The sequence below is a fragment of the Chiloscyllium plagiosum genome, unplaced genomic scaffold (genome assembly GCF_037043375.1).
Source record: "Chiloscyllium plagiosum isolate Xiang-an unplaced genomic scaffold, Cpla_swu_hap1 HiC_scaffold_35, whole genome shotgun sequence".
Taxonomy (NCBI): Eukaryota; Metazoa; Chordata; class Chondrichthyes; order Orectolobiformes; family Hemiscylliidae; genus Chiloscyllium; species Chiloscyllium plagiosum.
The window spans coordinates 39,146,373-39,161,196 of record NW_028270173.1 but is presented as its reverse complement, the minus strand read 5'-3'; the positions used below and the strand labels follow the sequence as shown (position 1 = coordinate 39,161,196).

Below are 14,824 nucleotides of genomic sequence, written 5' to 3'. Positions count from 1 at the left end.
GAACCCTGAGCCATCCCCCCCACACACACACACGCAGACACAGACACAGACACACACAGACACAGACACTGACACTGACACCCCCCACACACAGACACACACACAGACACTCACACCCCCCCCACACAGACACACACACACACACTCACACCCCCCCCACACAGACACACACACACACGCACACACAGACACACACACAGACACTCACACCCCCCACACACAGACACACACACAGACACTCACACCCCCACACACACACACACATATATCCACACGCACAGACACACACACACCCCACACACACACAGACATCCACACACTCACACACACATCCACACACACAGACAGACACACACACATCTACCCACACACACACATCCACCCACACACAGACACACACATCCACACAGACAGACACACACATCCATAGACACACACACATCTACCCACACACACACATCCACACACACACACATCCACACCCACAGATACACAGACACACACATCCACACACACACACACATCCACACACACATCTACCCACACACACACACATCCACACAGACAGACACACACATCCACAGACACACACACATCGACCCACACACACACACATCCACACACACAGACACACACATCCACATCCACACATACAGAGGCACACACACACACACTGAGCAAAATAACAGTAGCACAGCCTCTCCACAAAAGGACCAAGATTTACAGGTGTGGATGACATGGGACATATTGGAGCAGGAGCAGCCCCATTCAGCCCCTCTATCCTAGCCTGCTAACTAATAGTGACATTTTTTCTCCCTCTGTCTCAGCCACCCACCTTAACGCCATTGGATACCTTCATGTAGCTAAAATGTAATAAGCAAACAGTACAGGGTTTTCCTGTGGGTGACCTGACAATGCATTTGAACAGCCTGTTACATGAAGGAAAATTAACCTTGAAGGGCCCACTGCTCTAACTATAGGGCTTAGATAGGTTTGAGCTCTAGGAGAGGCTGAACAGGCTGGGGCTGTTTTGCTTGGAGTGTCGGAGGCTGAGGGGTGACCTTATAGAGGTTTATAAAATTATGAGGGGCATGGACAGGGTAAATAGACAAGGTCTTTTCCCTGGGGTGGGGGAGTCCAGAACTAGAGGGGCACAGGTTTAGGGTGAGAGGGGAAAGAAATAAAAGGGACCTAAGGGGCAACTCTTTCACACAGAGGGTGGTACGTGTGTGGAATGAGCAGCCGGAGGAAGTGGTGGAGGCTGGTACAATTACAACATTTAAGAGGCATCTGGATGGGTGTATGAATAGGAAGGGTTTGGAGAGATATGGGCCAAGCTGATTCCCGGGATGGCAGGTCTGACCGACGGCTGAGTGACCAGGTTGGTGAGGGCTCCCTTCACTGGGGTGGACGTGAATCCAGGGAGGGAGCCCACAGAAACCTGCAACATTCAGACAGGACTGGACAAGGTGAACCCATGCCCCCCGCTACACATTAACAGCTCACAGGTGGAATGAGTGGACAGTGTCAAGCTCCTGGGGTGGTCTTCCACAACAAGCTTTCTTGGGCTCTTCATGTGGACGCACTGGTTACAAAGGCCCGACAGGCTTTTCCTCAGGCAGCAGAGGAAATTTGGCATGACGGCGAATACAATTGCCAACTTTTATAGGTGTGTCACGGAGAGCATTCTGTCTGGATGTATGATTGCCTGGTATGGCATCTGTACCATTCAAGATCAGAGGTGGTTACAGAGAGTGGTGAATTCAGCCCGGACAATCACAAAAGGCCAATCTCCCATCAACAGAATCCATCTACCAGGCCCACTGTCAAGGAAAGGCTGCCAGTATTATCAAAGATCCATTCCATCCTGGCAATGTTTTTCTACAACCTCTACCATCAGGTAGAAGGTATAGAAGCCTGAACACATGCACCAACTGGTTTCGAAACAGTTTCTACCTTACTGTTGTTAGAATACTGAATGGACTCTCAAACTCCTAACATTCGCCTGTACCTGTGCTTTTGTTTTTGCCACTGTTTACCTATATTTACTTATTTACACTAATTAACTCTGATCTGCCTGTATTGCTCGCAAAGCAAAGCTCTGCACTGTGTCTCGGTATGTGTGACAATAAATTCAATTCAATTCAATACAAGAAGGGTGTTCCTGATGGCCGGCAGATCCAGTATTGTTGGGGGGTGCGGGAACAGCTTACGGATATGGGAGCAGGCTAGAACATGGGAGAAATGTCTTCACCCACAGACTGGGCAGTCTGCTGGATTCTCTGTCACTGAAAGCGGTTCAAGGCCAAAACATCGAATGTTTCGAAGAAGGGGTTAGTTTTAGTTCTATGAGAAGGTGGGGTCGGGGGGTGGTGAGCAGGAACAGCGATGTATCGCCAGCCCTGACCGTATCGAATGGCACAGCAGCCTTGAAGGGCCGGATGGCCTAATGCAGCTCCTTATTTTCAATGTTTCTGGGATTACAAGCCAGCAGGGTGGTCAAGAGGCCACAGTTTGCGCAGCGCACAGGCCGTTTGGAGATGCAATATGAGGAGGTGATCAGAGATGCAGGAAGGTGTAGGAGAGGTCAAGGGTCGGGAGAAGCTGGGAGTGTGGGGGTGGGGTGGGGGAAGGGATTGGGAAGGGGAGGGGTTGGGGTCGAGTTGTGCGGAAGAGGTTGAAGGGGAGAGGTCTCGGCTAAGCGGGAGAGGTTGAGGGGGGAGTGGGTATTGTTGGGGGTTGGGGGGAAGGTTGAGGGGGAGAAAATGAGGTCAAGAGTGGCAGGTTGGGGGCGGATGGTGGAGGGAGGGGTCGGGGTGAGGTAGGCGGTCAGAGGGTGGAGGAAAGGTCGAGGGGGAGAGGTCGGGGTCAGGGGGTGGGGGAGAGGTCGAGGGGGAGAGGTCCGGGTCAGGGGGTGGAGGAGAGGTCAAGGGGGAGAGGTCCGGGTCAGAGGGTGGAGGAGAGGTCCGGGGAGAGGCCATGGTCAGAGGGTGGGGGAAAGGTCGAGGGGGAGAGGTCAGGGTCAGGGGGTGGGGGAGAGGTCGAGGGGGAGAGGTCCGGGTCAGAGAGTGGGGGAGAGGTCGAGGGGGAGAGGTCATGGTCAGGGGGTGGGGGAGAGGCCGAGGGGGAGAGGTCAGGGTCAGAGGGTGGGGGAGAGGACAAGGGGGAGAGGTCAGGGTCAGAGGGTGGGGGAGAGGTCAGGGTCAGAGGGTGGGGGAGAGGTCAAGGGGGAGAGGTCAGGGGTCAGGTCGAGGGGAGAGTTCTGGGGTCAGGTCAAGGGGAGAGGTCAAGTGGGAAGAGGTCGGGGGGTGGAGAGGTCAGGGGAGGGGAGTTTTTGCACCCCATCCACTACCTCCAACACCCACACTTAGTCACAGCGGTGTGTACCGTCCACAAGGTGGACACTGCATTGACCTTCTCAGGCTCCTCCAACAGCAGCATCCAACGCCATGGTTACCTCGACCAGGCAGACTGGGGACAGCAGGTACACCACCCTTTCCCCTCCCGCAAACCACTCACCAACCAAAAAAAACAATCAAAGAGACTTCAGGTGGTTGGGAGGATCCCATGAGGAGCAGGGGAAATACTAAGTGATCGTTAATAACGGGACACAGGGATTGGCTGAGGAATCAAACCAGGGAGCCAGGGAGCACCGCCTCCCTGCTTAGGCCGGGACCTTTAAGGGCTCCTATTGGGGAAGGCCTCTGTTTGACTGAGTTACTCCTGTGGGTAGGGTTGGTAGAGCAGAGTGTGTGCCAGGCAGGTGGGCACTGGGAGCCAGCATGGCTCTAGCCTGGGCCCATGTCAGCTTCACCGAGGAGTTGCAGTGCCCCATCTGCCTGGAGGTGTTTACTGACCCAGTCATCCTGCCCTGCGGCCACAACTTCTGCCGGCGGTGCGTGCAGGAGTGCTGGCAGCGCCAGGCACCGGGACTGTGGTGGTGCCCAGAGTGCCGGGAGGCGATGGGTCAGGAGGGCCCTCTGCGACCCAACCAGGTGGTGCAGGAGATGAGTGAGGAGGCCCGCTCGCTGGCCGGCCTGTACTGCCAGCAGCATGGCCTCCGCTACAAGCTGTTCTGTGACACTGACCTGCAGCTGATCTGTGTGAGCTGTCGGGACAGTCCCAAACACCAACAGCACCAGGCCAGCCCTGTCCAGGAGGCTGCGCAATTCTACAAGGTACTGCCCCACCTCGACTCCCCCCTCACCCCCATGGCTGCCATCCCCACATCTTCTCTCTTCTCTTTCTCTCTTTCCCTCTTCTCCCCCCCCCCCTTGTTCTTAGCTGTCTCACCCCTCAGCCCCCCTCCTCAACCTTGGCCACTCCACTTGCCCTCCCCTCCCTTCCCCTGGCCCAGCACCTCTGGGCCACCCGGACGAACCAACCCAACCACCCTGTAGCACAGCATTTCAACTCCCCCTCCCACTCCACCGAGGATATGCAGGTCATTGGACTCATCCACCGCCAAACCACAACAACGCGACGGTCGGAGGAGGAGCGTCTTATCTTCCGACTGGGAACCCTCCAACCACAGGGGATGAACTTGGACTTCACCAGTTTCTTCATCCCCCCTCCCCCCACCTTGTCTCAGCCGAATCCTTCCAGCCCGGCACCGCCTTCCTGACCTGCAGTCTTCTTCTTGACCTCTCCGCCTCCATCCTACTCCGACCTATCACCCTCACCTTGACCTCTTTCCACCTATCACATTTCCAACACCCCTCCTCCAAGTCCCTCCTCCCTACCTTTTATCTTCTCCTGCTGAACACTCTCTGCTCATTCCTGAAGAAGGGCCTGTGCCCGAAACGTCGAATCTCCTGTTCCCTGGATGCTGCCTGACCTGCTGTGCTGTTCCAGCAATAAAGTTTCAACTTTGATCTCCAGCATCTGCAGACCTCACTTTCTCCCCCCCCACCCCCATCTGTTCACTATCTCTTCCCCCCCCCCCCCCCCCAATTCCCCCACAGCCTCCCAGTTTACTTTGGGGTCACCCACCTCCCCCCTTGTGTTCCCACAGGTGAAGCTGCAGGAGGTGATCACTTCCCTGCAGGACCAAGCCAGCACCTTCACCGCCTTCCTCAGCGTAGAGGAGGACAAGATCTCCACTGTCAAGGTAGCCCCCCGGGGACCTTTCAGCGCTCTCCTGTCAGAGATCGTGCTCGATCTTCCTACGGACTGCGTCTCCGGTTGGAAATACTGGAGCCTGTCAATGTGAGCAGGCCAACTGTAGCTTAGTAACCCAGTGGGAGAGAAATGGGGTCTGCATTGCGCAGCGTTAACAAAAGATTTTCTGATCCAGCTGCTCACCTCTGGTGGGATGTAAACCTGGATCACCTGGTCCAGAGGTAGGGACGCTATCGCTGCCCCCCACCAGTCCTGTAATGACATCAGTACAGCTTATGACAATGATTGTCAGCTACAGTTCAGCACTTCAGGGTCTGAACTGCAAGGTTATGGCTAAAAGCTGTAGAACAAGGCTTTAAGAGCTAACTTTAAGTGTTCTGTGTGCTTCCTTACTGTTGGAGCTTTTCGTTTCTATCATGCGTGCTTTATACAATGCACCTTATTTCTTTGCAACTTCCCTTGTGTAGAAGAATGCGGAGTCACTGCGGGTGCACGTCAGGGAGCAGTTTGAGCAAATGCACAGCTTCCTCCGCGAGAGAGAAGCCGGTTTGACCCGGGAGCTGGCGGAACACGAGGCCTCCGCTCTGAGGCTGATCCGGGAGAACCTGCAGACTGTCCAGCTGGGGCTGTCATCGCTGAGCGCTCAGTTAGCCGAGCTCACCGAACAACAGGCCCAGGGCGACGACGTCGAGTTCCTGAAGGTAAGGGGAAAGACGCGGGCAGCAACAGACCGTGATCGCTGGGGACGCAATCCCCTGTGGTAGTGTCCTGAAGTTACTCCTTCACAGGCCAAACCAAATTAGACCGAGAGTGTCTCAGGAGACTTTGGAATCCGGTGTCGGAGACCAGGTCATCGGATTGGGTTTTAAGGAGCATCTCAGGAGGGATGAGTCAAAGGCAGATTTCAGGGTCTTGGCAATGGGAGGACTGCAGACGCTGGAGATTAGTCTAGATCAGATTGGTGCTGGAAAAGCACAGCAGGTCAGGCAGCATCCAAGGAGCAGGAAAATCGATGTTTCAGGCAAAAGTCTGTCATGAATCCTGACTATAGTCTATATAGACTATAGTCCAACAGGTTTATTTGGAAGCATTAGCTCCTACAATCACCTGATGAAGGAGCAGTGCTCTGAAAGCTAGTGCTTGCAAATAAACCTGTTGGACTATAACCTGGCGTTGATTTTTAACTTTGTCCACCCCAGTCTGACACCGGCTCCTCCACACTCTGACTTGGGAAGGAAGAAGAGGAAAACTGTTTTATCTAAATGGTGAGAGGTTGCAGAGTTCTGAGGTGCAGAGAGATCTGGCTGTCCTGACGCGTGAATCACAAAAGGAGTCTGCACATTGAGTAAACAATTGGGAAAGCTAACAGAATGTTGCCATTTATCTCAGAGGATTGAATACAAAAATGATCCTTCAGCTATACAGCTCACTGGTGAGACCACATTTGTGCAGAATACTGAGCAGAGCTTGAGGGGGCGCGTGTGTCCTTATTTAGTGAATGATGTTACTGTGGGGGTAGTTCAGAGGCTTATCACACCTGTAGCTAGAATGGGTGGGCTTGTGTTATGAGGAAAGGCTAGGTCTGTATCACTGAAGTTTGGGAGAGGGGTGACTTGATTACAGTAAATAAAATCCTGTGGAGAGACTGACAGGGTATATGCAGACAGAATATTTATTTTTCTGGGGGAAATGTAGAACTAGAGTCCCATGTTCACAAACCAGGACTACTCAGTCCGGGTCACGTTTTGTGGGTCATGAATGTTTGGCACTCCCTTCCTGAACCGGTGGTGACAATAGTCCTTTAATGACTGGCATGGCAGTTCAGGGGTTAGCACCACTGCCCCTCAGCAGTGGGTTTGATTCCCAGCCTCGGGGCGACTGTCTGTGTGGAGTTTGCACATTCTCCCCGTGTCTGCGTGGGTTTCCTCCGGGTGCTCTGGTTTCCTCCCATAATCCAAAAGGTGCACAGGTTAACGCGGACTGGCCATGGTAAACTGTTCAGGGCTGCGCAGGTTAGGTAGTTCGGTTGTGGAAAGTGCAGAGATGGGTGGGGACGCTCCTCAGTGGGTCGATGTGGACTCTGGGCCGAATGGCCTGTTTCCACGCTGTAGCGATTCTATGATTTGGTGAAATGAGATCAAATCAACTGCTTTCTATCTCTCTCCATGTATATCTTTCAGGAGGTGAGCCAGCAAAGGTGAGTACCAAATCTCCCAGCATCCCCCTCTCCTCGAAGATGCATGTTCCTGTTCTGGCAACATGACCAATCAGTGTGTCCACAGGCCCCACGATATCCCACTGCCAGCTAAAGCATCGACAGACCTGCCTCTGGGAGTATTCAAAGGGCCTTTGCAGTACAAAGTGTGGAAAGAGATGAAGGACTTCATCAATCCAGGTAAAGAGGGAGATTTTTCCATTGATTTTTTTTGGGCATGGGGTTTTAATTCCGAACTGGGCCAACAGACAGCAAGAGCGTTTCAAGCAAGCAGCTCCCCACCTCGAGGGTAACGAAGGACGGGGGGTAAATGCTGGCCCAGCCACCAGAGATGCTTTTAAAATGGAGAAACAGCCCCTGTTGTGGAGCTTCCTGTCTTGGAACGATCTTTATGCTGACCTGTCTCCAGCTTCAGCAGAAACCCTCCCTGATTGAGGGGAATGACTGCAAATGTGAGAAATCTGAAACTGAAAAGGGAGGAACCCCAGCAGGTCTGAGCAGGTAACAGCCTCACTGGAGACTCGAAGTGTTAACTGTTTCTGTCTGCTGATGCTGTCAGACCTGCTGAGTTTCTCCAGAACTCCTTCCCATCCTCCTGCTGTGTAGGTATGCCGTTTGGTAAAATTTGTTCACTGACCTCTCCTCCACCCTGCACCTCCTCTCCACGCGCCCCCCCCCCCCCCAGTCAAACCTTTAAATCATCTTTGATTCTGCATCCCAATTTGCTTCCAGTATTTTGTTTCCGGAACTGCCATGAGGTGACTTAGATGGGCTGTGACCAACCAAGTGCACTTGAAGGTGGATAAATGTGAAGTTCACTTCAGTATGAGGGGGATATAAAAAAGCATTATTATTTAAATAGGGATAGATTGGGAGTTGAGAACATCATAGCTAGGAATAGGAATAGGCCATTCAGCCCCTCCAACCCGCTCCCATTTAATACAAGCAGGGTGCATCTCATTTCGGTCTCAACTCTATTACTCTGCCTGTTCCCCATAACCCTCCAACCCGTTACTGATTAAAAATCGATCAAACTCCTTAAATTTACTGAATGTATCAGCACCCTCTGCGCTCTGGGGTAGTGAATTCCACAGATACATGACCCTTTTAGAACTAATTCCTCCCGGTCTGTTGTAAATCTACCACCCTTCAGCCTGAAACGGTGACCTCTCGTTCTAGATCGCCCCACAAGGCGAAATATCTCTTCCCCCACCCCCCACCCCCCCATCCATCTTGCCAAGCCCCTTTGAGCATCTTGTACACAGTCCTTCTAAACCTGGAGAGACAGGCCTAAACTGGTCAATCCCACCTCCTATCACCTCTGGAATAAATCTAATGCACCTTTGTAACTGACCCTGACACAATTAAGTCCTTAAGGGGACCCAAACTGTTGGGTAATCCGGGTAAACAAGGGTGGCCTGGAGTGGAAGGTTTGAGCTACAGGGAGAGGCTGGGATTTTTTCGTGAGTATAGGAGGCCAAGGGGTGACCTTAGAGGTTTATAAAATCACAAAGGACATAGATAAGGTGAGTGGCAGGTGGCATTTTCTCCCCCTGAGGGTGGGGGATTTCAAAACTAGGGGGCATATTTTTAAAAGTGAAGGAAGATTTTTTTAAAAAGGACATGGAGCCACTGTTTTACATTGTAGTCCATATGGAATAAGCTTCCAAAGGAAGTAGAGGAGGCAGGGTATGGCTATAGCATTCAAAAGGCACTTGGATAAGTACATGCCTTGGAAAGGTTTGGAGGGATATGGGCCAGGAGCAGGCAGGTGGGACTGGTTTAGTTTGAGATTATGTTCGGCATGGACCGAAGGGTCTGTTTCCATGCTGTAAGACTCTATAAACTGCACAGAATTGTTGATGTACAAGGGGACCTAGGAGCTGTCTTAGTGGAAAGGGAGCATATAGGTGCAGCAAGCAGTTTGGAAGGATACTGCCTTCAGTGCACGGGGTTTGAGTACAAGTCTTACTGCAGCTGCATAGGTAAACTCAGACTTCGGGTATTGGAGACCGAAACTGCTTTTACAAGCAAGTGCCATCCTTGTGGTCGATGGAATACAATGAAGGTTCACCAAGTGGATTCTTGGCACAACAGGCTTCTCGGATGAGGAGAGATCGGCTTCTCTGAGCCTGCACTGATTGGATTTCAGAGGAATGAGCTGTAGAATTTGGACAGGGCTGGACAGATTGGGTGCAGGGATGGTGAGGGTGGAGCACCTGGAACAAGGGGTCACAATGAGGACATAGGATATTTCAGACTGAGATGGGGAGAGTTTTTCGCGTCGTCAGTGGTGAACCTCTGCAGTCTTCCACCCTGGACACCTCTGGAGGCAGAGTCACTGAATGTGTTTAAGAAATAGGTAGATTCCTTGGGTATGGGGAGAGGAACGTGATGGCCTTGAGATAGGCATAAAGTTGGATGTCAGTGTGTGCTGGAGGGGCCGAAAGGCTTGGTTCCTACTATTCAGTATGAGGGAGAATTCCCTGTGTCATCCCTTCACTCACTCCCCAGGACAGCACAGGGTTAGATACAGAGTAAAGCTCCCTCTACACTGTCCCCATCAAACACTCCTTTAGATACCCCTCTCTAATTCCCCCGGTTTTATGTTGTGAATGAGCGTGCCTATTAATAGGCAGCCTTTGTTCTGTACAATAAGACAGCTGGGACTGACTGAAAACTCTCTCCATGTAGGACTCCTCTGCTAAGGGAGTGCAGGATTGTGCTGTCTGTCCTGTCCTGTCGATTCTGCAGGCAGAAGGTCAGCTCGCTGTCCTGTTAGAATCGGGGTGGTTTCTGACTGCCCCCAGTGTTGGCAGTTGATCATTGGTAACAAATGTTTTAGATAGTTCATGAAGTTTGGCAAATAGCAGCAGTTTAGCATTTTATTAAATTGAACAAAGTGTACAAACAGTGACAGTGGAGTTCGGCTCACTGATAGCCACGGATGACTGTACTTTGCCTCAGGGTGTGTCCATTCCATTATAACTGTCAAGGTAGCGTCCTGCTCTCCAGCTGAAGCCTATGGACCTCTCTTCTTCCTTCCCCGGATAGCAAGACTGACGTGGGAGAGGTTGAGTCAGTTCGATTGGATTCACCAGGGTTTAGATGAATGAGGTGGTGGTACGGTGGCTCAGTGGTTAGCACTGCTGTCTCTCAGCCCCAAGGACCTGGGTTCGATCCCAGCCTTGGGCGACTGAGAACACCACACAATCTGTGTCTGCGTGGGTTTCCTCCGGGTGCTCCGGTTTCCTCCCATAATCCAAAGATGTACCGTGGTTTAGCCATGGGAAATTGCCCGTAGTGTCCAGGGATGTGGAGGTGAGGTGCATTAGTCAGAGGTAAATGCAAGGGTCTGGGTGGGATGCTGTTTGGAGGGTCAGTGTGAACTTGGTGGGCCGAATGGCCTGTTACCACACTGCGGAGATTCTATACTGAGATCTTCTATACTCACTTCTCTCATATTCCAACAGGACCAGACAGGATAAACCAGGGTGTTCCTGATGGGGAGGATGGGGTGAGTCCAGAGGTAGGGCTCACATTTTAAGGATAAACCCTTCAGAACTGAGGTGTGGAGATATGCCTCACTCAGAGGCTGGTGAACCTACTGCAATAGGAAATGGTGGCGGAAACATTGTGTTTTCAAGCCGGTAGATATAGCTGTTGGGGCTGAAGGGATTTTGGGTGGTTGCAGGATTTGGATATTACACTCTATGATCTGCCGTGGTGGTGCGGGCCCAAGGAGGGGGATGTCTCTCTCCTATCTTTTGTTTCGATGGGGCTTCCTCCTCTGCCTTCCCTGTAAAGGAGGGAGCTGCTTGCTGAGTAACTGTTGTACCCCGTGTATCGGAAAGCCGGTTGTTCACAATGTGTCAGTCGCCCATTTTTTAAATCCATTCCCCCCCAAGTTCCCCTTATTTCCATTCATCCCCGAGGCTTGGCTGCCCATCCCTCAGTTGCCCTTCAGGTGGCGCCACCTTGTACTGTTGATGTTAATGATGAGTAAAGGTTGTGTTGAGGTTAAAATCTGATCAGCTATGGCCTGACTGAAGGGTGGGGGTGGGAAGCAGGCTCCAAGGGCCTGTTCTTTCCTTGCCCATACGATGGGCTGAATGGCCACAGTTTGGGCTGTGATACAGGGATCACCAACCTTTTATTAAATACCATTCATGGGACAAGTGTTGCTGGCCAGGTCACCATTTATTGTTCATCCCTGATTGTCCAGAGAGCAGTTAAGTCAACCCCATTGCTGTGGGTCTGGAGTCGCATGTAGGCCAGACCCGGTAAAAATGGCAGATTTCCTTCCCTGAAGGACATTAGGGAACCAGGTGGGGTTTTTCTGACCATCAACAATGATCATTAGACTCTTAATTCCAGGTTATTGTTAAAATTGGACCAGCCGCCGTCTTACTGGGATGGAAGGAGAGACAGTGAGATCACTTGAAGGTCTGCGGTATGGGTTGAGGAATGGTAGATGGAGTTTAATCTGTATAAATGTGAGGAATCGCATTTTTGTAAAACAAATTAAGAAAACAAAAATAAAGCAAATATAAAAGTAGGGCCCTGGGTAATGTTGTGGAACAGAGGTTTAGGGGTTCAGGTACATAATCCTTTGAAGTTTGTCACAGATCGACAGGATGGTTAAGAAGGCACTGAGCACACTTGTCTTCATTGCTCAGGGCTTCAGTGTAGGAGTAGGGACGTCATGTTGAAGTTGTACAGGACATTGGTGAGTCTGCTTCTGAAATACTGTCAAGTTTTGGTCGCCCTGTTATGGGCAGGATATTAAACTGAGGTGGGTTCAGAAAAGATTTACCAGGATGTTGCTGGGAATGGAGAGCTTGAGTTTAAAAATAGGCTGGGACTGTTTTCACTGGAGTGTAGGAGGTTTAGAGGTGACCTTATCGAGGTTTATAAAAGCACAGGGGTGTAGGGTTTCAAGACTACGGGCCACATTAAGGTGAGAGGAGAGTTCTTTTTTAAAAAAAAAGACAAGACGGGCAACTTTTTTCACATGCATGGAATGAACTGCCAGAGAAAGTGGTGGGTGCAGATAGTTTCAAAGACATTTGGATAATTACACGAAGTAAGAAATAATTTAAGGGGTATTGGTCAACCTCAGGCAGGTGGGTCTGGTTTAATTTCGGATTAGGGTTAGTCTGGACAAGTTGGGCCGAAGGGTCTGTTTCCATGCTGTATGACTCTGTCCTTTTTCCCCCTCTTTCTCTCTCCCAGTCCCTGAGGCTCTGACGCTGGACCGGGGCTCGGCCCACCAGCGCCTCCTGGTGTCCGAGGACCTGACCCACGTCCGGCTGACCGACAGCAACCAGCAGCCGCAGGGGCCGGAGCGCTTCGGGCCATGTGTCAACATCCTGGCGGCACAGGGCTTCCAGTCGGGCAGGCACTACTGGGAGGTGGAGGTGGGCACCAAGACGGCCTGGGACCTGGGCGTGGCCCGTGAGACGGTGCGCAGGAAAGGCCGCATCACCCTGTCACCGGTGGACGGCTACTGGACGCTGTGGCTGCGGGATGGCGACCAGTACAAGGCCCTGGATTGGCCAGCCGTGCCACTGGCCCCCAGCGCCCAGCCCAGGAAGGTGGGCGTCTACCTGGACTTCGAGGGCGGCCAGGTCTCCTTCTACAACGCTGATGACATGAGCCACCTGTACACCTTCAGGGACACCTTCAGAGAGCGCCTCTTCCCCTACTTCAGCCCCTACCTGACCAGCTGTCCCGGCAACGCTGAGGGCATCCGGCTGTGCACGCCAAAGCTGTAACCTCCACCAGCACCGCCCCCTACCTTGGCAGAACCTCCACGTGGTTGTGGGTCTGCCTTACCTCATCAGCCTGACCCTCCCCTCCCTCCATCGTGATGCTACCTTATCTGCTGCCTTTCACCAGCCTGACCCCCCATTGTGATGTTACCATATCTGCCCCTTCACCAGCCTGACCCCCATTGTGATGTTACCATATCTGCCCCTTCACCAGCCTGATCCCCATTGTGATGTTACCATATCTGCCCCTTCACCAGCCTGACCCCCCATTGTGTTACTGTATCTGCCCCTTCACACCAGCCTGACCCCCCCATTGTGATGTTACCATATCTGCCCCTTCACCAGCCTGACCCCCCATTGTGATGTTACCATATCTGCCCCTTCACCAGCCTGACCCCCCATTGTGTTACTGTATCTGCCCCTTCACACCCGCCTGACCCCCCATTGTTACTGTATCTGCCCCTTCATACCAGCCTGACCCCCCATTGTGTTACTGTATCTGCCTCTTCACACCAGCCTGACCCCCCATTGTGATGTTACTGTATCTGCCCCTTCACACCAGCCTGACCCCCCATTGCGATGTTACTGTATCTGCCCCTTCACACCAGCCTGACCCCCCCATTGTGATGTTACTGTATCTGCCCCTTCACACCAGCCTGACCCCCATTGTGTTACTGTATCTGCCCCTTCACACCAGCCTGACCCCCCATTGTGATACTGTATCTGCCTCTTCACACCAGCCTGACCCCCCATTGTGATACTGTATCTGCCTCTTCACACCAGCCTGACCCCCCATTGTGATGTTACTGTATCTGCCCCTTCACACCAGCCTGACCCCCCATTGTGATGTTACTGTATCTGCCCCTTCACACCAGCCTGACCCCCCATTGTGATGTTACTGTATCTGCCCCTTCACACCAGCCTGACCCCCCATTGTTACTGTATCTGCCCCTTCACACCAGCCTGACCCCCCATTGTGTTACTGTATCTGCCCCTTCACACCAGCCTGACCCCCCATTGTGATGTTACTGTATCTGCCCCTTCACACCAGCCTGACCCCCCATTGTGATGTTACTGTATCTGCCCCTTCACACCAGCCTGACCCCCCCATTGTGATACTGTATCTGCCCCTTCACACCAGCCTGACCCCCCCATTGTGATGTTACTGTATCTGCCTCTTCACACCAGCCTGACCCCCCATTGTGATGTTACTGTATCTGCCCCTTCACACCAGCCTGACCCCCCATTGTGATACTGTATCTGCCCCTTCACACCAGCCTGACCCCCCATTGTGATGTTACTGTATCTGCCCCTTCACACCAGCCTGACCCCCCCATTGTGATGTTACTGTATCTGCCTCTTCACACCAGCCTGACCCCCCATTGTGATGTTACTGTATCTGCCCCTTCACACCAGCCTGACCCCCATTGTGTTACTGTATCTGCCCCTTCATACCAGCCTGACCCCCCATTGTGATACTGTATCTGCCTCTTCACACCAGCCTGACCCCCCATTGTGTTACTGTATCTGCCCCTTCATACCAGCCTGACCCCCCATTGTGATACTGTATCTGCCTCTTCACACCAGCCTGACCCCCCATTGTGATACTGTATCTGCCTCTTCACACCAGCCTGACCCCCATTGTGTTACTGTATCTGCCCCTTCACACCAGCCTGACCCCCCATTGTGATGTTACTGTATCTGCCCCTTCACA

General features: G+C 52.4%; 1 protein-coding gene across 2 annotated transcripts; it reads left to right on the top strand.

Moving 5' to 3' along the window:
* The first annotated feature begins 3,782 nt into the window (after window positions 1-3,782).
* On the top strand, window positions 3,783-13,315 carry LOC122548573 (zinc-binding protein A33-like). 2 transcript variants are annotated; one of them, XM_043687413.2, is made up of 6 exons: window positions 3,783-4,178; window positions 5,015-5,110; window positions 5,589-5,822; window positions 7,302-7,318; window positions 7,404-7,516; window positions 12,572-13,315. In XM_043687413.2, exons 1-6 carry the CDS (start codon window positions 3,783-3,785, stop codon window positions 13,111-13,113), a joined length of 1,398 nt encoding a protein of 465 aa, XP_043543348.2. In that variant the 3' UTR covers window positions 13,114-13,315. The 2 variants fall into 2 exon arrangements, with proteins under 2 accessions (XP_043543348.2, XP_087835652.1); XM_087979526.1 differs by lacking the exons at window positions 3,783-4,178; window positions 5,015-5,110; window positions 7,302-7,318 and adding an exon at window positions 6,357-6,409 and having other exon boundaries at window positions 5,637-5,799; window positions 7,393-7,516.
* Window positions 13,316-14,824: the final 1,509 nt, after the last annotated feature.

Excerpts from the sequence above, each read along its gene's own strand:
- LOC122548573 (XM_043687413.2), top strand. The coding sequence starts at position 3,783 with ATGGCTCTAGCCTGGGCCCATGTCAGCTTCACCGAGGAGTTGCAGTGC. Across the intron at positions 5,111-5,588 it reads ACAAGATCTCCACTGTCAAG|AAGAATGCGGAGTCACTGCG; the intron begins GTAGCCCCCCGG and ends TCCCTTGTGTAG. Across the intron at positions 7,517-12,571 it reads GAAGGACTTCATCAATCCAG|TCCCTGAGGCTCTGACGCTG; the intron begins GTAAAGAGGGAG and ends TCTCTCTCCCAG.